This window comes from Amblyomma americanum, chromosome 1 (genome assembly GCF_052857255.1).
Source record: "Amblyomma americanum isolate KBUSLIRL-KWMA chromosome 1, ASM5285725v1, whole genome shotgun sequence".
Lineage (NCBI taxonomy): Eukaryota > Metazoa > Arthropoda > Arachnida > Ixodida > Ixodidae > Amblyomma > Amblyomma americanum.
In genome coordinates, this window is record NC_135497.1 from 298256055 (window position 1) to 298281661 (window position 25607).

At 44.7% G+C, this 25607-nt stretch overlaps 1 protein-coding gene across 3 annotated transcripts in view; it reads left to right on the forward strand.

The window, feature by feature from the left end:
• Positions 1-277: 277 nt before the first annotated feature.
• Positions 278-25607, forward strand: part of LOC144115270 (nuclear pore complex protein Nup133-like) — a 144638-nt gene continuing 119308 nt past the window's right edge. Inside the window, exons 1-9 of one of the 3 annotated variants that reach the window (XM_077649577.1) lie at positions 278-483; positions 6575-6699; positions 6819-6925; positions 10266-10475; positions 11123-11194; positions 18051-18158; positions 18692-18808; positions 20362-20421; positions 24348-24409. In XM_077649577.1, coding sequence (XP_077505703.1) covers positions 362-483; positions 6575-6699; positions 6819-6925; positions 10266-10475; positions 11123-11194; positions 18051-18158; positions 18692-18808; positions 20362-20421; positions 24348-24409 — 983 coding nt within the window. In that variant the 5' untranslated portion in view covers positions 278-361. Of the gene's footprint in view, positions 484-5123; positions 6021-6574; positions 6700-6818; positions 6926-10265; positions 10476-11122; positions 11195-17175; positions 17254-18050; positions 18159-18691; positions 18809-20361; positions 20422-24347; positions 24410-25607 lie in introns of those variants that run through there. The other 2 variants (XM_077649578.1, XM_077649579.1) reach the window with 2 other exon arrangements.

Here is a 25607-nt window from a genome sequence, read left to right on the forward strand (position 1 = left end):
CGTCCGTGTGCTGTGCGATGTCAGTGCACATTAAAGGTCGCCAGGTGGTCGAAATTATTCCGGAGCCCTCCACTAGGGAACCTCTTCCTTTCTTCTTTCACTCTCTCCTTTATACCGTCCCTTACGGCGCGGTTGAGGTGTCCACCGCAGTGTGATAGAGATATTGCGCCATTTCCTTTCCCCAACAACCAATCAAATTCACTCTTGCAGCCAGCGCCCTCTAGGCTTTTCATCCCTCTGACGACTAGCTCCATTTGCCATTGCTCTGCGCCGCGGACCACACTTCAAGACGTCGTTTGATCGTCGCGCATTCGTCGCAAGACGCTGCTTTTTTTCGTGAGCTGTTCTCTTTATTTGGACCATGTTCACTCCGAGGCGTGCGGGTTCCGCTCGAGGCACTTTTCTCACCGAATCTGACTCGCTGCCAAGAAGTGGACGAAGAGGAATGCTGCCGTCGTACGGCCGATCGCCATATATGCATAGGTAATGACATTTGCTATTTTTGTTGTCTCATGTTTAATGTTCCTGTGAACCTTTGCACCTCGAGCATAACTAGCGGGACGAGTGGTTTATATTGCAGAAGAGAGCTGGAGCGGGCAGGTCGGTACAGCCGACTGAGAGGACATAACAGCGCTTACGACGGGACAAAGGGAACGAGACGCGCTGACTAGCAACCATATGATTTATTGGAACATGTGAGGCAGCATATAATGGAAGCGTAGTGAGCTATAATACCTATAGAAACCGCGCAACTACCTGGGCGGAATTGTTAGGATCACTGATTAAAAAATGCATTTTCTTGTGGGAAGACGGGCTGCTGGTGCACGTGTGATTAGGCCTCGGAAATAAGCCTATAGGTCTGGTGTTTATATCTGGCCATGATAGCTGTCCGATGCAAAAACTGCTTCACAATTTTCGCTTTCCGCTCATATAGTTTCTACGTGACTTCTCTATTTTTGGCGTGCTTGCGTTCTATCGTTGATGCAGCGTCTCGTCTCGCCGATGTAGCAATGGCAGCATGGCGTCCACTGCAGCGTTCGTGTTGCGGGCCGGGCAATGTTATTTATATTTCCTTTTCTTTTGCCCACTCTGCCTTTTGTAGCGTGTGTGTAGTATACTAAGATTCCGCCATGCGAAAATTGTGAAGCGGTTTTTTATCGGATCGCTATCATCGCCAGATATAAAGGAGACCTCAAGGCTTATTTCCGAGGCCTACAATAGATGGTGTCCAAAATACATCGGACATTGCGTTACGGCTGAGCTTTGTCACGTTAATTTGGACTTCTGGGTCTTTCCTGCGGTTCCGTTTCTATAGGTATTGCTTGCAGACGTGCGGTTTCGGCATTTCTTTCCTTAATACTAACGCTCACATCGAAAGCAGGGTGTTGTGCGCTGCCTCAAACTGCAGCAACTTCAAAGCAACGGAATGCAACATGTTCCGAGTGCCGTCAAGTAGTGAACGGCGAAAACAGTACGCCGTTGCGATCCGTTCGCAGACTGCTTGCTACGAGCTCCACGGACAGCTCTTGGCTTTGCTTGGAGCGTTTGGTTGGCGGTAAACATTTTAGAGCATTGTGGAAGTTCGGGGATTTGGTCAAGTAGGCTCTTTTCTCTCCTTGAGGAGCACCAATTTCTCGCTCGGACAACTTCGGACACAGCCGTTTTCGCATGACTGCGGTCGTTGGTGTGAAGATATGTGCTGTTCGGCCTCCGTCACTACAGCTCGACAAGATGTTAAAGCACAGAACGATTTATTGCTCAGGAATTTGTGCTGCATGTGAGGTGCTCGAATCCAGAGCTAACACTTAGGGCTTATGCGATCGCAACAGTCAGCTGCAGAAACGGCGACACCGGCCACGGCGGGGTCCCGTTGCCTGACATTGCTGTTCGCAGTGTACGTTTACAGCCACTTTTAGGATTTATGAATTGTTTTGTGGGAACATATTTCCCAACTTCATGCCCAAAGTGAAGCATGTTTTCACCAGCAGAGCAGTCGATCGACATGAGCACACAACAGGTGTGGAACTGTTAAGTTGAAGTTACCCATTTGGGTGGACCCCCATGTTGCAGTTATGTTTCTCCGTTTCCTATGTGCGGAGAGGGAGGGTGACGACAAGCTGATCACATTACAAAGTGATAAGAATTATTCACCCCGCATTTCCACCAAATATTGCGTAACGGCAAGCAGGGGAAAGCAGGACTACATGACAAATGGCGTTGGAATGATTTAATCGCGTTGGGCCTAGTGCGAGCGCTCCGTGCCACGCCGCTGCCCATTTTGTCGTCTTCTAGTTCGTGACAATACTCTAAGGCAGTAAGTTATGAGAAGCTTCACTTCAGGATAGCTAATCTTTAAAAAAAATACGCAGCAGTCGACATTGTCTAGCTGTTTTTCACCTTTCATTGTACAAAACATGGGAGGATTGACATCTGAGACAAATGTTATAATACTGAGCTATCGCTGTGCAGCAAATCATTACTTGAAAACTCTCTTGGTGCTGAACATGCATGTGAAGCAGATAAATGCTTGCGTCTCTAGCTTAAATGTGATTCATTGCATGATTGCATATAGGAATATTGCACTGAATGTTTGACTTATTGATAGGGACGTCGGTGCTTTCAAGAAGTCTGAAATGCTGCAAGGACGGCAGAGACCAATCTGGTGGTCGTTGGGTCAATTATCCGTAAGGATAAAGAATAATAAACATTCTATAAAATTGCTAGTTTTAAAAGGCCAAGGAACAGATTGTGTTCACAGACATCCCAGATTTTTTGGCATCACCAGTGTCTTAGGGACGGTTTGCCAATGTCAGTTAACATTCAAGCTATGCCCAGTGTTCACGCCAAAACTAAAACTGGATGGGAATGCTTTTCGTTCAACATCGCACAACACTTCGGTAAAGGAACTTGTAGAAAACGCTGAAAACAACTCGGATCAAGCCTCTGTGTGTGCTGGAAAAGCCTAAGCATGATTTTTCTACGCTCTACCATGCTATTTATTATAATTTACTATTTGTCACTCAGATCTCTTGCATTAAACTCATTTATTACACGCTGTGCTGTATAATTTGTGCCTGCAAGAGTTTTTGCAAGACAAAGGTTATATCTGATGTTATTACCCACATGACAAGAAGAGTTTCCAATTAACAGCTGATGAACTTCATCATTTTGCAGTTAAACAGTAAAGCTGCTTATGTGAAGAATTAGTTCTGCTTTTGCCTGTGGTCTGCTTTCTGTTTTGTCTTTATGCCTGACTTTATGTTGTGGTGCCTGTAGCAGAGTTGTGCAGCAGGCTTTGATGCTTTGTTTTGACTTGGGGTTTTCATTAAGAAAAACACAAGGCTAGCTAATCTGCCCAGCTGCTTGTGTTATTACTTACCTACCTTACCTTGAACGCTTTGCATGCAATGCACAAGTTTTGTATTTCCACATTTCTGTACATATGCATGAGCAGCTGAGGTGCCAGCCATTGGGACATCTGTCCGTACATTGGCTGGTGTTTCTTCTTCGACCAGGCTCCGAGCACTAAGTACAAGAAAGCAAAATGGCTACAGGCTCGCCTCTGCCTTAATGGGAAGCCATAAAGCCTTTTAAGAGATGCCATAAAACAATGCTTTTTTTTTAGTACTTCTTTTTCATGTACATAAAGCAGCAATCTGCATGGGGAAATCAAGCACAGGAATTCTTAACACTCAGAGCTGCAAGTTATATGTAAATGGCCTGTAATGTCCCGCACCACCATATGCAGGCTGGGAAATGCATTGCGTCGTTAATTTTGTGTGTGAGTGAGGTTCTTGTGCACATACCAAAGCCTCAGTAAATGGGCGCACCTCTCTCATGCTGGAATATCTGCTGTATATGTCACTAGCCTATTCATGCCCTTAATTTGACGCACATTAGTAAAGGTTTTTAGCCACAAAGTCTAGGCCCGCATGCTCAGTGCAATTTGTACTGGCAGAAAGAATAGAGTAGGGCTGAAAATGCAACACATTTGTCATGCAGTTGCATTTTTGCATTACAGACGAACTGAAATTGAACTGCTTGAGACAGTTGTTATGTATGCGAGCTAGTGCAGTAATTATTCCATAAGCCATAGCAAATCTTCTACACAGCCGCCGCGGTGGCTGAGTGGTTATGGAGCTCGGCTGCTGGCCCGAAAAACGCGGGTTCGATCCCGGCCGCGACAGTCGAATTTCGATGGAGGCGAAATTCTAGAGGCCTGTGTGCTGTGCGATGTCAGTGCACGTTAAAGAACCCCAGGTGGTCGAAATTTCCGGAGCCCTTCACTACGGCGTCTCTCATAGCCTAGCTGAGTCGCTTTGGGACGTTAAACCCCCATAAACCAAACCAAATATTCTACAAAGCAGTTGAGCTGACAAGACAGTAAAACAGATTGTGCACCTTTGCTAAGGTTGAGAAGCATTGTTAAGTGCATATTTTTAGGCGGAGCACTTTTTAGCGAGTGAACGAAGCGTCCTAAACTTCTGCGCGAACAGACGACGCACGCCGAAAGGTTTGCATTTGCAACGAGTCTTCGCCATTAATTCAAATGCGGAACGTCGAGCGCGGACATAATAATGCACGTACAGCATGCTCACCTTTTTTACGACTTTATTCGCGCGTATTAACACATGAAAAGCCAAATTCATGGTTGTCAATTCCGCATTTCAAGATAAGCGCTGTACCAATTCCTCCTGAAGAACATGCCTGAAGCGTCTCGTCGATTTCAGTGGGCCCCGAGATCGTCGCGGCATTGCGCAGACTGCCCGCTAGGCGACGCTAAAAGATGACCCTCAATTTCGGTTTCAATGGCTGGGAGACTGAAGTGCGGCGCCCGATCATGCTGTTTCGTGCTTATTTTCGGGCTTTGAGCAACATCTTTTATTTTGTTAATGACTAAAACATGTTTTTTAAACATTAATATTGCAACAAGGACTTGAAGTGGCTAGAAATGCAGCAAAATAAGTATTTACACTGCATGATGCATCGTTGTATATTGTACTGTTGCCAATGGCAAGAAATCAATAACTACTTCGGACAAGCAAAAAGGGAAAATAATCCATGACATACAATAAAGACAGGAGGAAGTCCGGAATTACTTGAGGTCTCAACTGTAGCCAGGTGACTCGCGGGAAAGGAGGACTGCATGGCGCTCAATGGATGGAAGTCGGAGACGTCGCGGTGACCTGCCTGGGGAGTTGCTGGACCGCAGGGGGCACATCCCTTATATCTAATGCTCTTAGAAATTTGTGAAGCGCGCGTCTGTTACAATCTTGCTGCGGAGCATTGCGAGAGATGTTTCGATCGGGTGAAGCAGATCTTGGAAGGCCCAGCCTGCGCTGTTTGTGGTCATTTTTCCGACGGGCTTTCGCCGAACGGTACCTCCCTGAATAACGTTGACAAATTTCAAATAAACCCATGCCCACCTTCTCTATTCTTTCGGCAAAAAACACAGCTCACTGGGTTCTTTTGTGGTGCACACGCGCGCAGTGAAGTTGGGAGTAACACAGCAGGCCTGACTGACCGGATTTCTTGAAATGATGCGCGACAAGCACGTGCGTTGATGAAATTAAACTGGAACAATGGGAGTATCAGGCATGGCGAGCGACTTGTGAATATTTAAAGAAAAAATTGCGCTTGAAGGCGTAGACACGTGCGCACTTACAAAAAAAAAAAAAATGGGATGCGTCGGTGCGATGAAGGCGGCGGAAATCGTTTCTTACTGCAGTTTCAAGAATTTACGGGGAAGAGGTTTCTTGTTGTACATCTTCGCAACTGCGTTCTGTCTGTTATGTCATGTGCATGGTTTGTTAGCAACGGTTTCATGAACTTCTTGCATATAATATATTGAGCAGTACTTTCCTGTGGCCGCTATCCAATTGTTATCACAGGTCAGGACCGGCAAACCCGCGATTTTATTCACACTAGTTGTAGAGCAAGCATGTGTCCAGTGGCCTTTGAAGATGCCCCCAACCTCCTCTGCTGCCTCCTGTTGGCTTCTCTACACATTTTTGGGCATGGTGTGTCCACCGAATTTTCTTTTTTTTGTGCTGCCTTGTTTTTTTTAGCAACAGTGCTCACTAACCTTCAGTCAATCAATCCAATCAATCAAATCTTTTTAGTGAAATTGAAAGTGTCGCCCCTAGTGTAAGTGTTATTAGTTTTCATTCGCTTTCACTGCTTCTTTTCAGTTTTTGTGGAATGTGTAAGCTTACAGTGCTCAGAAACATAATATTTTGGATCCATTTTGGGAGTTAAAGGAACTAGGTTCAAAGCCCAACCAATGAGATAGGCAGTGCCCTGTCTGGATACCACCTCATTTCCACGGCTGAAAATAACCGCTGTGTTGCGATACCATCGGCTCAAAATGAGCATTTCTGGGGAAGATTAAAATATTAAATTTTATGATTTCAGAGATCTCTTTGGGTGCTCAGGCATCAAAGTGTCTCTTACTTTGCATACAAAGAACAAAGACATCATGCTTGATTACATCGCAGGGCACCTTTAAGTGCTGTTGCATCCTCTTCATCGATTTATGCTGCCATTACATGCATTTTGTTCTTCTGTATTAAAGGAGTCAGCTTCACGAGAGCCCCTTGCACCAGTCTCAAGTTGTTGAAGAAACTGCAAACCATGTCGTTGAGATCTTCGGTACTGAGCTCCCTGTACTCGTCAGCGAAGCTCTCATCGAAGCAGAGCGTAAGGACAGTTTAATAGCTTCTGTGCATTTCAGTTTCGCACTTCATTTGTAGCAACGTGTTGCTTGCATTCTTTGTGAAATGCTCTTTTTGCACCTAATTCCACCTGTTATGTTGCAGCTGGCACAGATATCACCACACGCATTTCAAGCTGTGGATGGGCATGGCTGGTTTGCGGCCGAAAGCTGTGTGTGTGGCAATACAAGAAGGGATTGCATAACAGAAATGTAAGTGTCCTGCATCATGTGCTATATGCAACTAACAGTATAGTGAACCATTTTATGCAAAGGATTGGGGGCGAATCAGCGAACATTGTGATAAGATTACTTTGCCTCTGTGGCGCCCCGGGTCATCGCGGGAGTATGGAAATAAATACTGCGTGCATGACCCAGCTTGGTCAGTCTGAAACCCGCTGAATTGCGTGCATTTTTTTTCCAGCATGATGGCTGGCATGGCCCGGGACTACACAGCTATTGCAAGCAACTCGATCATTTACCCAGTCGTTCAGCGTGTTTCGCGAAATGTGTGGTCTTTCAGTCATCTTTCAAAAATCATGATTGCTAGCTTACGAAAGGATGTAGAATGACATATGGCACAAGTTCTAGCATTTCCCTTGCGTACGTCTGTGAGAATGTGTGCCTTTCAGTGAATAAAATTTTGATTTTTTTTTTCGCCATAAGAACGCAGGTATCGAATTATCCAAAATAGAGAGAACAGGCAAGCACTACCAGTCAGAAGGCACCAAAATGAGTTCTCTGTTCAAGTTGTGGGGCCTGCAATGACAGATACAGCTTGACCTTGGGACGCTCCGAGTATGCTAGCTGCTGCACCCACGAGCAGCTAGAGGAAGCTGTTCAAAAGACACGCACCTAGCCGCTGCTGGAATGAAAGCTACGCCGCGCCCACGAGGCTTTGCATTGAATTTTGGTTTTAAAGTTTGTTATTAATAGGTGCAATTATTTTTTACACAAAATGAAATGTACTGGCGAAGTTCCCAAGCCAAGAGCCACTGGCAAAACCTCTTCGCTTGTTAACAAAAAAAAAAATCTTGACTCCTAAGAACTCTCTCGACAGAGGTCTGTCTGGTTAGGATTGTGAATTTAAGGAATAAATGAACAGCATCCCAGTTCTTCTAAAAAAACACGCCATTTCAAAATCTACTCTGTTTGTTCATCAAGGCTTGACTGCTGGAGAGTTGCAGCTTGGGTTTAAAAAGCCCATGTATAGCCATTTGGCAGGTCACTGATCCTAAACCGTGGGTGTCCCTTTAAAGAGTACTGTATCAAATGCAGCAAGCAATGAAAAAGTGGGTTTGTATATGGCTGGTACAGGCATGAGTAAAAAATGATTAGCAGAGTGACATCACTGGAACGGCGAAAATCACACCACGCGGCTGGTGCGGCACTGTGCTTTGCGAACACACTTGGTACTTTTGTTATCAGCATGTTTGTAGCTGCAGTCCAACTCGTCTTATCTGCCGCTCTGGTGGCATGTCACTAGTGCTGATCTTTTTTACTCGCGACTGTACGGGGTCTGTCCCAAAACTTCCCGGATCATTTTTTTATAAATCATTTATTCAGTATCAGTTTTCAATCTTTTTAAAACTTTTCAAAGTATTCTCTCTCTGCTTCGATGCACTGTTTCCAATGCTTCACTCAATCATTGAAGGCACCCTGGAAGCCGTCAATGGGAAGCTCCTTCTGCGAGGTCGTCGCAGCTGCTTTTACTGGCTCCAACGTCCCATGCCCAGTTTCTTTTAGGGTTCTTTTGATCCTTGGGAACAAAAAGAAGTTTGGGGGTGCCAGATTGGGGCTGTATAGCGGCTGGGGTAGCGTTGCCACACCTATTTTGGTCTGCTGGAGACAGTGAGCGTGTTGTGGCTTGACACGTTATCATGGTGCAAGACCCAATTGTTGCGAATTTTTTCGGATGCTTCGAACCCTATTGCACAACCTTTTGAGCACTTTAGAATAAAACTCCTTATTGAGTGTTTGTCCCTGCGGTACGAATTCACAGTGAACCACACCTTTTCTGTCAAAAAACACAAAGAGCATTGCCTTGATTCGTGATTTGTTTATCCTTGCTTTTTTCGTGCAAGGAGACTTCATGATGTGCCGCTCGCTGCTGTGACGCTTTGATTCGATATCATACTCATAAATCCACATCTCGTTCCCTGTGATCACTCTGTCCAAAAATTCTGGGTCCGTTTCGTATCGTTCATTTAATTCCTGGCACTTGAACAAACTCGTTTCCTTCATCTCACTTGTCAGGACTTCTGGCACCATTTTTGCGCAGACTTTCCTCATTTGAAGATCCTGTGTTAAAATGCGATGAATGATTTTTTTGGGTATTCCACACTCCTCCCTAATCATTGGAACTCTTATGAAGCTATCGCTTAAAAACTTTTATTGGCTATTGACTGGTTGCAGCTAGAGAGGTGATTGGGTTGGGTGTCCTATTGGTTTGTTCCCCCACAACACTAGGTGGAGCGAAACGCAAAAGGCGCCTGTGTGTTGTGCGGTGTCAGTGCACGTTAAAGATTCCCAGCTCGTCGGAATTATTGCGGTGCCTCCACTAAGGCAATCGCCAGTCCTTGTGCAAAACTTGGCGCACTTTTTGCACTGAGTCGTATGTTTGTGATGTCGATGGGCGTCTTGAGCGTTCGTCGTCATTGATGGACTCCCGACATTCTCAGAACGTCTTGTGCCACATGAAAGTTTGGCCTTGTTTCATTGCGCCGTCACCGTAGGCTTTACGAAGCATTTCGAGTGTCTCCGCCCTATTGTTACCCAGTTTCACTCAAAACTTGATTCTATAATGCTGCTCCAAAAACTGGTTCATTTTTTTCTCGGTGAAGGCGCAGTAGCTACCTCTGTGCGGAGCGTGACCTGCTCAACAACTGCCCGCAGGAAACTGAGACCAGTTTCGTTTCAAAGCTTAGATCCCCCACTAACTTCTCCACCCAAAGCGCCACCCCGCCAGGCGGCACAGCTGTCTACAAAATATCTTTCCGGGAAGTTTTGGGACAGGCCCTATACATGGAGATAAACATATTTGTTGTTTCATTTTCAGGCTGATCTTTTTCATCACACAAAATTTGAAGAAAATTCAGATTTAATCTACCTCAGGGTTAGAATTTGTCCTTAAATTCAAATTTGGATTTAATTGAACCGGCCTTGCATGCAAGGTAATCTTGAGAGACAAGAAGAGAGCAAGAGAGATTAGAGAACAGATTCAAATTATGTTATAGCAGAAATCAAGACGAGGAAATGAGCGGGGGCATAACGTGTGATGCTGCAAACAGATAGGTTCATTAAGGTAACGTATTCTAAGGAAGTGAACACACAGCCAAGAGCAGTGGAAAGTCGGGTGGAGGAAAGTGATTAGGGATTTTGCAGGAATGTGGTGTGGCAGCAGCTTGTGTGGAACAAGGGCAATTGGAGAGCAATACCAGGGCCTTTGTCCTGCAGTGGACATAATCCAGCCGATGACTATGACCTTGGATGTCTTACTGTATCCACCTTGTGTGGAGTTTCACTTCACTGCTTCTGCGACTCTATCTGACAGTGCCGCGTGCTGATGCTGCCGCCGAGTGACCTGGCCCACCGGGCCGACCTGGTCTGTGTGCTGCTGAGGGGTGAGCTTGCCCCGGCGGCACTGGTTGTGGCGCCAGCTGGCATTTTGCGCTACTGGCCCAACATCGCCCATGAAGATTGCTCCATCGATGCTCTAGCCGACCTCCACGGAGAAGAGTGCTGCTCCCTTACCAACACGGAGGTGAGCGAGTCCAGCAAGTATTTATTAGTTATAGGGATATAAACCAATGAAAAGGCAGTGTTTGCAATTCTTTGATACGCCAAATTGTTATGATGCTGCCACTAAATGGTGCTTAAAGTTAGGCCTAGGCCTTTTTTGCTACACATCGCTGCACCAGACAGGTGTGTCGCATGCACATTTATTGAGTTTCAGATGTCTTGAGCCATTAGTAAACATTGCAGCTTTACTTTTAGCTACTTGTCCACATTGCTGAAAGACAATGTTAAAGTTGAATGACATCTAATGACTGCTTCCAGCTTTTGATGACCAACTACTACAGTCAACTACTCTAGGTGGTCGTCCGTGATGTCAACTTAACAAATTGCATTGCCTTTGACGGACAATTGAGGTTGAGTGCAGTTTTTGTGTTTTCTTTTTTTTTTTGATCCTTGTGCAATCTGTTATTGTCTGTTTGGACCAGTGTTGGAAAAGAAGTAAATAGTTGTTCATTTGTTGCCTGTTATTCTAGAAATTGTTTGCGGCTGAGGCTGCACTCATGTTGCCAAGTCCTTGGGAATGGCCAGTTGGCCACACTGCTCAGTTCAATGTTGCAGCATCCCTGAGAAACTAGTAATTTTGTAATTACTGTAATTTTGCTGCTGTTGCAGCCTCTCGGCTGCATCGTGGCCACCACTACAAGCTCCCTGATGCTGGTGACACCATCCACCATTGAAGGACAAGTAAGTTGGCAAAAGTTGCATCTTGCCGTATCTGAGTCCCTAAGCTTACCAGGCTATAACAAGCTAGCCTGGTCATCAAAATTTGAATTTGTTGGGTTAACCCCATCTATGGCAAAGTATTTTGTTAGCAGGGCAGTTTTGTACACCCATTGCAGACTTCTTTTTCATCTTGCGTTTGTGTTCTGCATAACCAGCATTCTTTTCATGTTCATCACTTTTAAAAAATCATAGCCCACTGCATAATTTTAGTTGCATGTTTTTTTTCTTTGCAATGATACAAAGATAGTATACATTGATCACCGCACGAATATTCACCTACAGCTGCTAATTGCAGTAGGTGCTCATTAATGCAAACTTCAAGGTCCTAATCAGAAGTTTGAGGTATGAGAAGTGCACCTTAATATGGTCCAGAACTAAATGGGATTTTTTGATAGATATCTATACATACAAATAATATTTTTGACCTGTTTTTTTATGCAAATTCAGTTTTTTTAGCACCACATGATTATGGGTGAAAGGCAATGATATGTATACTCAAGTGTGGGTGAAAAAAAAATATCAATAATGTGCTGGTACCTCCAAAAGTAAAATCACCTTACCTCAAGGGACTTCTGGAAAAATGGTACGAATTGTTTAAAGGTTGAATAATAGTTGAACGTCTGCAAAAAATGCTTTCAGAAACAGTTTTGCACCACAGAAAATTTAATTGATGAAAAAATAGGCAACAGTCATCGGCTTTTAAGAGAAAACTGTGCAGAAATGGCAATTTGTCGCAATTCTTTCTTTGTGTACTGCATTCCCATGCCCACTATTGGGAATACCAAAGCAGAACTGCACCATATTAAGGCCTTCCACGACCTCCTTCACAACGGCGACACATTGTCAGTGGGGCCTGCTCACAAGCGGCGTTATAAAGTCCTGGCCATAATATTACGGAGTACAGCTCAGCAATCAAACTGTTGTGACACCTTACCTAACGGAAATTAGGACTTACTGTATACATAACCTACCATATGCCACTAATGCACTCGCGCATGAAACAAAGAAACCATCGTGTCTTCTGTACGGAACGCAGAAAATCTCTGCTGCCAAAGTGTGCTCCGTAATATTTTGGCTTCACTTGTACATGAAAGGAGGCTTCACCAAACAAAGAGCGACGTGGATGGAAGCAAGGGGAATGGACTTTTGTGCCCGAATTGAGACGCCTTCTAAAAAGAAAAAAAAAGGCACAGTGACGTGCTGGTTAGCATCTAAACCTTTGCCCAGCCGGGCTTGTCTCGCTGAAGTGTGGCTGACAGCTGCAATCGTCACGGGCTGATAGCAAAGCTCAGAAAATGAAACTATGCAGCGACAGGGTGACTCTGATTGGCACGGCCCCCCTTTGAACTGCGTTGGAGTGAACCAGTTGGAGGAGCCGAATTTTGAGCTAACTCAGCACTAGAAATATGGCGTGTTCGACCTTGGTCGCCACTGTTTCACGTGCTAGGAGCGCAGTAACAAGACAAAGTTTGATTTAACCAAATTTAAGAGAAATCACGATATCAACTGACTGGCTCTAAAACGCATTGAAAATACAGCCTGCCAGCCAGAATTTTAAAATTTGTTTGATTTCACTGAAAGTACGAATTATTCAAGTTTGAATTATCACGAGTCTGCGGCAATTTATAACTGAACTTTTCTCTCATGCGCTTTCGATTTCATCAGCCAAACAAAGGTTATCACTTTAATTTATGTGAGGCATGAAAAAAATTGCTGCTTCTTTGTTGTCATTCCAGCTCTTGAAGCAGGCTGGCTTAAGTGGTTTAGTGAACGAAAACTGCATATCAATGCTTATATTGCAGTTTTTTCATACCTCGCGTGGCCTAAAGCTACTTTTGAAGTCGCAGCCATCATTGGGTTGATCAGGCAAAAACTGAAATAGCATAAAAGAAGAAATTCAACTCGCCGCGGTGGCTCAGTGGTTATGGTGTTCGGCGGCTGACCTGAAAGGCGCAGGTTCAGTCCCGGCCGCAACAGTCTCATTTCAATGAAGGCGAAATGCCAGATACCCATATACTGTGCGATGTCAATGCGCTTTAAAGAACCCCAGGTGGTCGAACTTATCTGGAGCCCTCCGCAACGGCGCCCCTCATATCCTGTGTCACTTTAGCATGATAAACTCCATAAAACCAAGCCAGAAGAAATTCACTCATAAATTATTTAGCAGTTATAGGGGAATAGCACATCATTTCAAAGAAGAGAACTCGCAAGTGAAAATTTTGTGTTTATAATTACATATTTAAGGTGAAAGTCGGTGGGGTTATGATGGTCATTCTTGTCAGCAATAAACAGCCACAGCCTTGTAGCACATCCTCACAAGTGAGTTAGTTACATCTGCATGTTTGCTTTGATCAAGTCTCGTATCAGTGGACATTCTTTCTATCTCAGATTGAGTGTCATAGGCTTATTTGCATTGTGACAGTCAAAACGCCTTTGTTTTTACAAAGGGAGGCTTCATTTTAAATGGGGCTGTTATAAGCGGGCTTGACTGTAGTTAGCCAGTGTGTTTACCTTGAAGAAAAGCTTAAAATAGTAAGTAGGCCTTTTGCTGTAACATCTTGTGTCGCAGGTGTCAGTCACGTTCCCTCAAGCTCAAGAGCAGAAGAGTTTCTGACAGAAAATTCATTTTAAGTTTTTTCCTACATGCTTGGTTATTCGGACTTTTTTGCGGCCCTGCCGCATGGCGTATAGAGCCAGTGTATAATAGTGACTAAATTTTCGGACACATTGCAAATGATTGCTCAATTTTTTGGACTTGTGTCACTAAGTTGCCGTTCTACGGAAGAACCTCAGTTCGAATTTCAAGAAATATTGAGAAGTGATTAGAATATAATGGACTTTAAGCTATAAGAGAGCCTCTTTAAATGATACATTCGAGCCCACTTATAGTGGCCGCAGTTATAACAAATGCTTTCTCATTACAAATGAGGGCGGTGCTACTGTCAAAATGCATTTTAGGGCAATTATCTCAGATACAATGAACAAGGGATGCCACACAACTCAATTACAGCGAATGAGCACGCCCTGTAAATTCGACCCCGGAGTTGAAAACCCTCTTTCTTCCCAGGTGAAAATCATAACTAGTCCAACTGGTTTATGGACAAAAATTTCCAGTTGATTCCAATTGCAACCAATTGACAATGAGCTGCTTCTCAGCTGGTGCAGTTGGAACTGAGAATGTCCCATAAACCAGTTGGACCAGTTAAGATTTTCACCAGGGTTGCAGGAGCGGAGAGCGACGAGCACCTCCAAGCTTCCTTGACACCTCCTTCCCCCCTTTCTATGGAAAGAATGCCACCATCCAAAGGCAAACAAATAAATACGGGGTGTGCAGAATGCTGACACAACAGTTTTCCAGATGCAGCCGCAAAAAACGCATGGCTTGGAAGGACATGCCTTGTGCTGGAAAAAAGTGCAGTAAGTTTCGCGTTACCATCATGTGCCCAAGAATGGATAGCAGCGACCAGTGGCCGTGCGTCATCGGGAAGGCTTGCAAAAATTCAGTGCTTTGGAAGCTACATTCTGGTGTGCTACAGGCACCACGGAAAGGCCTGGACGTTGCGTGACGTTTTTTTTTTCTACGAATGTTCCACTAGACATAAATTTAGTGTGGGTATGGGGATGAGAGGCAATTTGTTCATCGGGAGGCTGAAGAAAAATATAAGGTCTTGTTCTTGCTCGATGATAGTGCGGTGCACCACTCCTCTGACTGCGGCAACCACGCTTTACTGCCACCGAATGCGACGTTCTAGACCTGCCAACTTGGCACTGGCATAATTCGCGTGCTATAGGTGTCTGATCGGCGCTGTGTTATCAGAGCATACCGATAGCAATTGAGTGACCAGATGCCAGCGTCCCATTTAGGGTAACTCTTTTTCTTCCCGCCATGGGTTATGTTCGCGCGGATGGAACTAATGGCGAGGTGCATCAAGAACTGTGTGCGTAAGGCAGAATATATAATCCCAGGAACGATGGATGGAAGATGCTGTTGTTATCGGACACATTTAGATTGTGGCAACATGTCGACATCTAGCATGACCTAATGTTGCCTGGGATGGCTTCATTAGTGCGAATGATGATGCCGACTTTGGAGAGCCATACACTGAAGAAAATATTAGTACCCGAAGTAATGAACCCTCCCATTGCCAGGGATGTGATGAAGTTGATGAGGAGGCCGACCTACCACTAGCTGCCGTGGAGGCTAGCACTGTTATTAGTTAAGTCGCGTTTCTGAAGGAGTTTGTGGATAGCAGCGCTATAGGCGAAGGGCATATGATTGCTCTGGAGGGCTTGGAAGGAGCTGTAATAGGCTCTAGTTTGTATAAACAGACGTGCATAACGGATTTACACTGTGTGACTTTGTATATTTGGCTGCAACATGGGAAGTCTACTTACTTTGAACCTCGGATACACTGAATGTAATTCATGTGACCGTCAGGTTCGTTTTAAGTGGGCTCCACTGTATTTTTTTTGGTTTAGCGCACTGCGCACATGTGATTATAAGCTCCTGTCATTGCCAGATGTCTTCCGCTATACAGACTTACAATACAGACACAGTTCATTACCCTTCTCTGTGCCGAGTCCTCTCTTCCCAAGTATGCGAGGAGGCAGTGGCGATGTTTTTCAAAGCGATTGGCTGCATACCTGCAGCAAAATGCATCACAGCCCTGACTTTCTGATCGTGATTTTGGCAATAACATGTGTTTTGCTGACAGGCAAAGTGCCTCTCATTATGTACCAGCCGTCACGTAGTGCATGCAGTAGTGTATTGCCGTTTCTGAGGTTGATATTCGGCTCTAGTCACTAGGCCTAAATATGCAGGCTTCAGCCATGATCTAGTGGTTTTGGTGCCCGTCTTGGCTGGGGGAGGTTGTTGGTTCAAAACCCACTGCTGGACACCCACCAGTAAAAATGGGGACAAGCGCCCCCCGGGCTGGCACCCAGCTTTCTTCAGAGGTTTGCGCTGGTAAGACCGAAGCGGTGGCCTTGTGACAGAGCATCCAACTTGCATTTGGGAGGTGTTAGGTCTGTTCCCTAGTGCCAGCGGGTGCCCACCAATTTTTTGGGTACAAGATTTCCCCCAGCCTGATGCTCGGCTTTTCTGAGGTGAAATGCTTGAGAAAAGGGTCTTGGACCAAACCATTGAATTGATGGGTCAGTGATTCCTTCGGTTGTCATACAACTTAAACATTCTTTTCTGAAGCATTTCATCCCAGAAAATTCAAGCACCACACCGGGGGAAATTTTTCACCCTTTAGAAAACCGGTAGGTACCCATCAGCACTGAGGGTCGAACCCAGCACCTCCCAAATGCAAGGTGGATGCTATGAACTCAAGGCCACCTCCCGTGAAGTGAACTTGTGCAGTGGAGTCACTTTTAATGTGATGGTGTTAAGGCACTTGTTCTGTAGAAAATATGGCGTCATTGGTGGTGTCATGGACAACAAACTGCCCACCATGGCAGGTGGCAGAATTAATGATCGGTCACGACAAGTTGCTCTGGAAGCGCAACTTGGGTCTCACAAGCCCCACTGGTAGCTGTGTTAGAAACAGCCGCCTGCCGAGGTCGTGGTGCATCACATCCACTACTGCACCAGGCGGAGTATGAGGTCTCCCCGCTATTTATGAAATAAAGTTAGAGAAGGACCAATTCTGCATATATGGGCATGTAGGCAGAGCCCAGGTGAGAGAGAAAGAGTACTTGCCCGGGAGGGATCTGTAATACTGTATCACATTGTACTCTTAAAGGGGCTCTGAAAGGGGTTCTAATAGCTTTCCGGTATGCCTGGGGTGTTAAAGCGTGCCGCTTCATGAATATTGTCCAGCATGAATTTTTTTAATGGGCTTTGTATAAGCTGAGTTATCTGTAGTAAAAATTTTAATTTCAGCATGTTTGCATCTTTCCCTCTCCTCTTGTCACTTTTTGTTCTCTGGAAGGTCGGCTCTCCTCCACCAGCCCCACCTCCAAGGGCGGAGCTTCCTGACCCACCGGAGCTACGCGACTTACCGGCCGCGGCCATGGTAGCTTTCTGGTTCAGTTTATGGGGTTTAATGTCCCAAAGCAATTCAGGCTATGAGGGATGCCATAGTGAAGGGCGCCGGAAATTTCGACCACCTGAGGTTCTTTTCCTGATATCTGAAAGAATCTAACCAACAGCCATCTCTCAATTCCTTGAAAGGTGTTTCAGAGCCCTTTTAATTGATGGGAAAAGAACAGGGAACGTATTATGGAACAATCAAATCACAAACTGGATCCATTGGCCCAGCTCCAAATGGTTGATATATCTGCCAGTCCATGCTGACTTATAGGAGCTTTGTGACTAATAGGAGTTATGTGACTGTTTTGAAGTTGTGATCATTCCGTAATTTGGCCCCAGTATCTGTGTCTGTGGAAGGATATGCAAAGAGGACCCTGAGCCACTGAAGGGACTCATTAACACTATCGTGTCATACCCTTAAGGCAGAGCATAAGTGTCCTCTCAAGTTTGTGCATCTGGACTTTGTCCCATCTCGTGCATTTGTCGGTGATGTTTCGACAGCAGCACAGTCATAAAACATCGATCTCATGGAAGCCGACACCATCTATTGTCTGTGTACACGATGCATTACAAGATTAGTCGCATGAAGTGTCAGAATGCACACACAACTACTGACCTTTTCCACCAGTTGCTTGGCAGTTAGAATTGAAGTGATTTTTTTACGGCTGAATTTAATTTTTCAGATATTTTTGCGGTTCCTAGACAGTCTGCTTCATGTGCTGCATGTGAGATTGAATGACAGATCTCTTACTTTGGTATTGCAACATCGTTATCTTACAGACTACACTGCTGATCAAGCCCCTTAAGACACCCCAGGGACTTCTAACAGGCATTGGACAGCAAGTGTCATCGTTTATTTTCGGGACTATGCCTGCCCAGTTGGAAGCTGTGAGTGTTCCCTGAGGTTGTTACTAACGTTAAATGTGCTTTTGTTTCAAGCGGCAGTGAAACGTTCATCTCTGTCTAGCTGTTACTCTTAGTTGAGTTGTGCCTGTTCCTTGTGTGTAATATCAAATGGCATTTTAAATAAAAAAAGGTACTAACAAAACAATTCCACCTCCCTGTCATTGCACTTAAGCATTTTCTTTTCTTCCAAACATTGGCATGTACAGCTGTGCCCTGCATTTTCAGAGTCAATCTTCTTGCTGTAGTCTAAGCACAAAAGGAAACAATGGTGTATCACTTCATAGAAGTTGATAGTTTTCTGCACAGTTTGAAGGAGAACAGAGAAGATTCACTATTGGGTTGGCAGCGATGGTTATTATGTAAAAGGTTGCGATCATTGCCTGATTGCCAGCAAGTTTAGTGCAGCATTCCTTGGTGCATTAACATTGCATGCGATTTGTGGCTGGCATAAACCTTGTGTTTGCCTTGAGCTTTTTACTCTTGCTAGGCACTGATGCATTTCCTCAATTTTTCAGAGGTACCTCGCAAAAGTGCTTGTGGAGCCAACAATGGAAGAAGGCGGAAAGTATTTCTACGTGCTCCTTCGAAACAGCCTCCAGAAATGGTTCCTAAAAGATAAAGACCCCGAGAAGGTGAGTGGTAACAGGTCTTTGCTTGCCATTCAGCTCCTCATTGGAAATGACACTGACAGCTCGTAACTCACATGTGCACTTAATGTAATGCTCTTCAAGCTTGGCATGGTTGAGAAGCATATGCTCAGTCGTTGCATTTCTTTGAGAATGCTGAATGAACCTGGAGTTGACACCTGTGCTGTGATTTGCCTTTGTAGAGATCAACTTAGTTTAGTCCAGTTGACTTTTGCTAGAGAGAAGTCAGGCTGCACTGAATTTGCAAAACGTTACAGACAGACAGTAGAGCTTGGCATGTGTTGACCTGAACTCAGTCACCCTGTTGCTATGTCCGTTCATTCTGTTACCTTTTTTTTTCCCCCAAAGTGCACTTTTTCCTCTGGCTGATCTGATTTTTAAAAGTGCGCACAGAATTTGCATGGCAGCACCACTTTTTCATGTGTGTAGCTAATGACGATATGCATGTAGCCAATTCTGCACTGAAGTTATGGCTCGCTCTCTCACCAAAAGGGTTGTGATGCTGTGAACTGTGCTTCTCTCATGCATACCCTTTTATTTTGCGATGATTTGGAGAAAACGGTGCTCTTTAAAATTTACGGTCAGCCAGCTTATTATTTTCACTGTCTTAATGGCAAGACTGTGAGGCTACTATATATCTGCATGGAGTGCCTGCAGATAGTTATGGGTTTTAGCTTTCATAGTGCTGCAGTTTTCTATGTGGAATATGTGCACAAGTGCATGATATACAATCATATGGTGCCTGATGTTGGTTCTGGTACTTCCGGAAAGATCAGAAGCATTTTAAGAGCATGTTGTTGTTGTAGCCGTATATGGAACTAAATTTATTGGTATCTAATTTTGTTTTCTAATAACTGCCTCGTGCATTACTGTGTAAAGACTTGATTGTTTTGTGGTTTGCATGAAATAAACTGTACTAATGCATTAAATGTTGCTTCACGTCTTTCTTGAAACTTCCTTTTTATGTATGTTTCATATCTGGTCTGCTCTCAATAGTTCAAACTTGAAGGGGGACGAAAATTTTTTTAAAATTATGATTTGTTCCTGTCATCATAACATGTACTGAAATGGTTTTTGTTAATTCAAACTCTGCTTAACGATAAACTGAAATTAACTGGCTGCTTCAATCAAGTGAGTTCAAATCAGTGAGCATCCACTGTATTACAAAATTCGTGCTTTATTGCCCAAAAGCTATAAACTGTGACATTTTCATCCATTGTGGTCAGGTTTTATTTAATACAGTCAACTCTAGACAGTTTGAGCTTAAAAAATGCCCAAAATTTTTTCAAATTGTATGTACTATTTTGAATTAAAGGGAGCTTCTGTAATTTGTTTGATGCTGACAGCACATTGTTTGAATTAACCAGATGTTTGAGTCAAGCAAAGTCGAAGTAATAAGATTCCACTGCTTGCAGAGAACAGGGCTCAGTAATCAATTCAACATGCATCATCACCTGAAAAATTGTTCTATAGTAAGTCTTGGTGCGTTTTTTTTTTTAATTCCTTGCACAGTGGTGAATCTGTGTCATCTTTTTCAGCTATGTGGCGAGTGTGACCTGGACCGGTGCATGAAGGAACAGTTCCACGAGACAGTCTGGGTGTGTATCTAAGCATTCAGCACTTCTCAGCATGATGCACAAAGCGACTGATGTGTCACTGTGAGAATGAAATGAAATCCAGTGTTGGTTGCTTTATCAAAAGTCATGTGGTTTTGTTGAGGCTGATCTTGTGTAAATACTACTGACCTCGTAACCGAAACTGTGTGCTGAGCCTATTGGCGCCATCAAGACATTGCTTTTCTTTTTTTTTTTTCTAATAATGCTATCTGGTGTCCATACTTGGGGTTCAGTGTTTCTGGTTTTTAGATTTTGAAAATTGAGAGGATGAATTGCGTTTCTGAGTACAGTACACACTTGGCACTGCATCATTGTGCAGGGACCTCCCCAGAAATTTTTCAGAGGTGGACATTTGTCGACCAAGAAAGGGGCGGACTCTGGAGGGAGAGACAGAGGGTGTCAGTGAAGAACAGAGATTTTACCTGTCTTCTGAAAAGCACTGACATGGTACTTTGTGTTGGGGAGGGAAGGTTGTAAGAGAAGGGTGCAGAAAAAAATTTTTTAAAGTTAAATAAAGGAAACTTATATAAACAATTATGCAGTCATTGAATTGGGGTGAATACACATCGAAGGGGATGCAGGTTAGTGAAGAAGTCCAATGTCCTGTAGATGAGCAGACAAAAAGTTGAGCGCAGGGCGCATACATAGCAAGGGGCAATACAAGAATGTTTTAAGGTTTGTTGATTTGTCCAGTGGTCATTAGATAGGCGAATAAAAAGTGCATTTGCAGCAGGCTGAGGGACCTGAACCACTGTTTGTCGGTAGTGGCACTTGTGACAAGAGTTCGGGAAAAAATAAAATGTACGAACTGGGAAATGTGAAGCTGGAACAGTGGAATTGTACGCAAGTTCATTTCAATCTGATCACGTGAAAGACTCTTAGGTCTTTGTCTCCCCCATTTTACCATTTGCTGCAAGTGGCAACACACTTCCCTAGAATTTCGGAAACTTTTTGACTCCCGCGATTGTGACTCGCGGTAGTTTAGCATGCACAAAATGTCCTCTATGTCTTGCGACAGCTTCCTGCGTCTGCCGGAGAAGCAGTCTCTGGGAGGCAGCATGTGCTCTGTGCTGTTTTCACGGTGACTGCTGTAATCGAACAATTATTGCCTGTATAGAATCAGGAAACTTTCCTAGGCCAAAGGGGACAAGAAAAAAAATCCAGGGAGCCAACCTGCACCACTACACAGTCTCTCACAGCATTGTTTTGTTTTTGTGACATGCTTGGCAACGTCGCAAAAATGAGAAGACGCTGTGAGAGACCGATCCATGCGCACTACTCTCCTCACCAACCTCCACCAAATCACCTAGACCCTATGCCATGAGAGACTGGAGGGAAATGAGAGGCCACATGCTCTAGCTGGAGGCATCATCAACTGAGCGCAGCCACCCACCATGCCCGCTTTTACCCCTCTACCCTCCACTTATAACGAATATCTCGAGTGTCAGTGTCTTTAGCGCAGACACCTCCCTCCCACCTCACAGGGATTTATACACTGCAGACACCTTTTCATGGTGGCAGATACAGAGAATACCTTCCCAAACCTCCATACACCCGAAATTATATGCCGACAGATGTCCATGGTGCCAGGCCCACCCCACACTTGATCACATTTTGTGGAGATGTGGGGCCAAACCGAACAATCTATTGACACAAAGCGCTTCTTTTGAGTGGTGGAAGGTATTGCTGACCAGCAATATCCTGGAGGACCAACGGGCCCTTATCCGACAGGTTCGCAGGGCAGCTAAAGCCAGTGGGGCACTGGAATAAGGACCCCACCTCAATCAACTCTTTTTTGTTTACTAAAGTTTTTCTTCCTCCTCCTCGTTTTTGCATGCGAGCAAGTTTGCAGAGAACACAGGAGAAGTGAGTGACATGATGGCCATCTTTGCTTCTTTTTTTTTCGCATGAGGGCCAAAAACAAAGCAAAAATTGACAGGTGATCATTTAGTGTCATGCGGCACTTCTTTGCCAGCAATGTGCTTTTAATTTTGTTAACAAATTCGCTTTCAATATTCCCCTTTTAAAATGCGCCTTTCCGATTTAGGAATGCAGCTTCTGCGTACCTCCTCTTCTTCCTTTCCGTCTTGCACTCTGCTCACTCCAACGGCGGCGGCGGCATGCTGCGAGCTCTAGTTTCTCTCGCTCCTGTTAAAGGTTCTATTGCTGCACACTTGGGAAGTAATGAGAAGAAAATTGGCAATTTATGTGAAGATTTTGACCACGCTGTGAACTAATTGCTAGGTGACACTTATCCCCACCCCTATACAAAGGGGAGGCTAATAATTATCTATCTCCTCTCCCTCTAGCACTCCTTCACTCTGGTCACAAGCCCAGAAAATCTGAATAAACACATTTAGGTTGCATGGCTGCCACCACGTGCTGCATGACGCTGAACACTCAAAATCACCGCACGAATTTCGAATGTTCGGTGCATCCCATTGATTTTCTATGACTGTCCTAAATAGTCAAAAATCTGTCTGAATAGGCAGATTTTGAAGTGACGTAGAAAATGACCATGTTTGCACAGAATCTCTTGGGACCGTCTGGCTTTCTCAGTATGATAAGATTAGCCACCACGGTGGCTCAGTGGTTATGGCGCTCGGCTACTGACCCAAAAGAGACGGGTTCAATTCCAGCCGTGGCGTTCGAATTTCGGTAGAGGCAAAATTCTAGAGGCCCGTGTACTCTGCGATGTCAGTGCACTTTAAAGAGCGCCAGGTGGTCGAAATTTCCGGAGCCCCTCACTGCGGCGTCCCTCGTAGCCTGAGTTGCTTTGGGATGTTAAACCCCCATAAATTAAACTAGTATTATAAGTTTAAAATACCCCCTTGAGTGACACGTTGCTCACTACTGGTGCAGCCAAATGACACTTGTTGTTGATGTCCATGAAAGCTGGGAATGACAACACCTGCAACAGTTTTCTTTTATGGAGACATGGGATATACTTTTAATGCAGTAAAAAGAGTATCTGCGTTTTCTCGCTCCACAAGCAGAGGCATGGCATGGGCGCGAGCGATAACGCAGGCACACTTAAAACTCTTTCCTGTGTGTGCACCTCAGCCAGTGTTACGCAGTGAAGTCTCAGCATTTTCTACCAGCAGTGGGCAAGTCCGCTGAGGTGGGAGTCCGCATTGGGCATTGTCAAGTTACGTGTCGTCTTGTTCATTCATGACCTTATCGAGTGATGAGCAGGTGATAGCAGACAGGGTGGGTGGCCGGACTAGTGAGGGTATCCCTGATTGTGGTAAAATAATTAGCAGGCATTGCAGGATTGCAGACATTATCAGTACATTCTTTCAGCAACAAATTGTGGTGCTAGGCAGGCCCTTGCTTTTTTTTCCATATGCTCTTGTGTGCATGTACTCTAATGCACTTATGTTTCATTTTAAAGTTGTTCTGATTGGCCTGGTCACAAGGTCACGTGACCTTGTGACCTTGGTCACTTGACGTGACGTCATCACAACCCACCCACTATGGCAGGTGTAAATTAAATTAATTTGATTAAATTAAATTCAGTTGCCACCTGCCCAGTATGGCACCTCACGTCATGAGATTTCGCATTCTGCGTTGCTCACAAAAGTCGTCGGTTAGTTGAGAGGGTGCTGATGTATGTCACAGGATCACAGGACCATGGCGCAAAAATTAAAAACTGAAAAACAATATGCAAGGGCGAGACACCTGGGAAAGGGCGAGACAAACAGGTTGGAACAGGTTCTTGGTAGACTCACTGAGTGCAGGATTATGTGTGTGCCAATAAAGATACAGTGACCACATTGTGTATGTGGTTTAAGAACTTACACAGACACAGAAACATGTAGCAGCAGCATTGCTTCTACTGTTGTTACATTCCACTCTTAAGGTGACTTTGGCATCCTAATTTTTCTCTCTTGTCTTCCCGTGCACAGAATGGCAGCAACACTTTACCTATGCACCTGAAGGCATGGTGCATCGACATGCAGTTGCCATCGTAAGTTTCGTCCTCATTCTGTCGACTAGAGGTGTGCAAGAATAAAATTTTGGCTCCGGAGCGAATACGAATAATGAAAATTGGACGTGAGCAGAATAAAATATTTTTGAATTTCGAATGGCAGTACTGGTAGTTCCAACTAAAGAGAAATGCTTTTCCACAAAACACAGCAATGACAAGATACAATATTCCAAAAATATTTTGTTTTGTTGTCTTCAGCATGAATTTGTCATCAGCATAATTTACTAATCCTTTCAAGCCCACCAGGCATTAAGGGAAGGGGAATTGTATAGCAGTAATACTAGTAACAAATATTTTTTAGACTAATGCATTATTTACGTTTCTTTGGATAACAATTGCGTCATTAGAAAACGAATTGTGATGTCGTGCAGTTTGACCTACTGCTCGTGTGACAAAGGAGCTTACTGAGTGCTGTCTTGAAGCATTATAAGATGGCCAGAAACCTCCTTACTGGAGGAGGGATCTCAGGGGTTGATTATCGGAGGGGCAAGGCGTAATTAATGTACTGCTGGCAGCGCGACAGTATGGCTTGCGAAACAGACACAGCAGCAGCAACCTGAGCACTGGTTGTGGAATGCTGCCTGAAATGTTGTGTTCACGACAACACAGAGCCCACTTAGTTCTTGTTTATCAGTTTCACTGGGCTGCAAGCCCCGTGATGGGCCTGAACGCATGAACAAAACCACGCGTTTAGATGTCCCAGTGCCCGGGCCACGCCTTATGTGCTGTGGTTGGCTGGCTTTGAGCCAGATGTGTTTGTTGAGTGGTTTTTTCTTCTCCTCTCTGTCCTGAGATGTGCAGTTTCTAGATTCTCGCTGGCAAAAATTGAGAGTGATCGCCGCAAAACAACCACAGCAGAGCACGCTTTCTGCATTTGCACCTCTTCCTCCACAAGCCAGGCCGCTTCTGCGTGCGTGCCGTGTCTCTTATCATAGTGATTTAAAACGAAAGGCTCACAGCCAGCTGTACGCTACATCGTGGCGCGACACAGTGACATGCCGTGCGGTGGGGCATTTCGTTTTCTGACCCACAAGCCTGCAGCGACAGTGCCAATTCAGGCAGCTCTCATTGGCCCTCAGCACATTGATTTTATCAAGGCCTAGCTTACCACGCGCTGGCTTTTAGTCGAGCTCCCGTGCTGGCAGTCGATACTATGTCGCGATGTATTGCAGCAAGT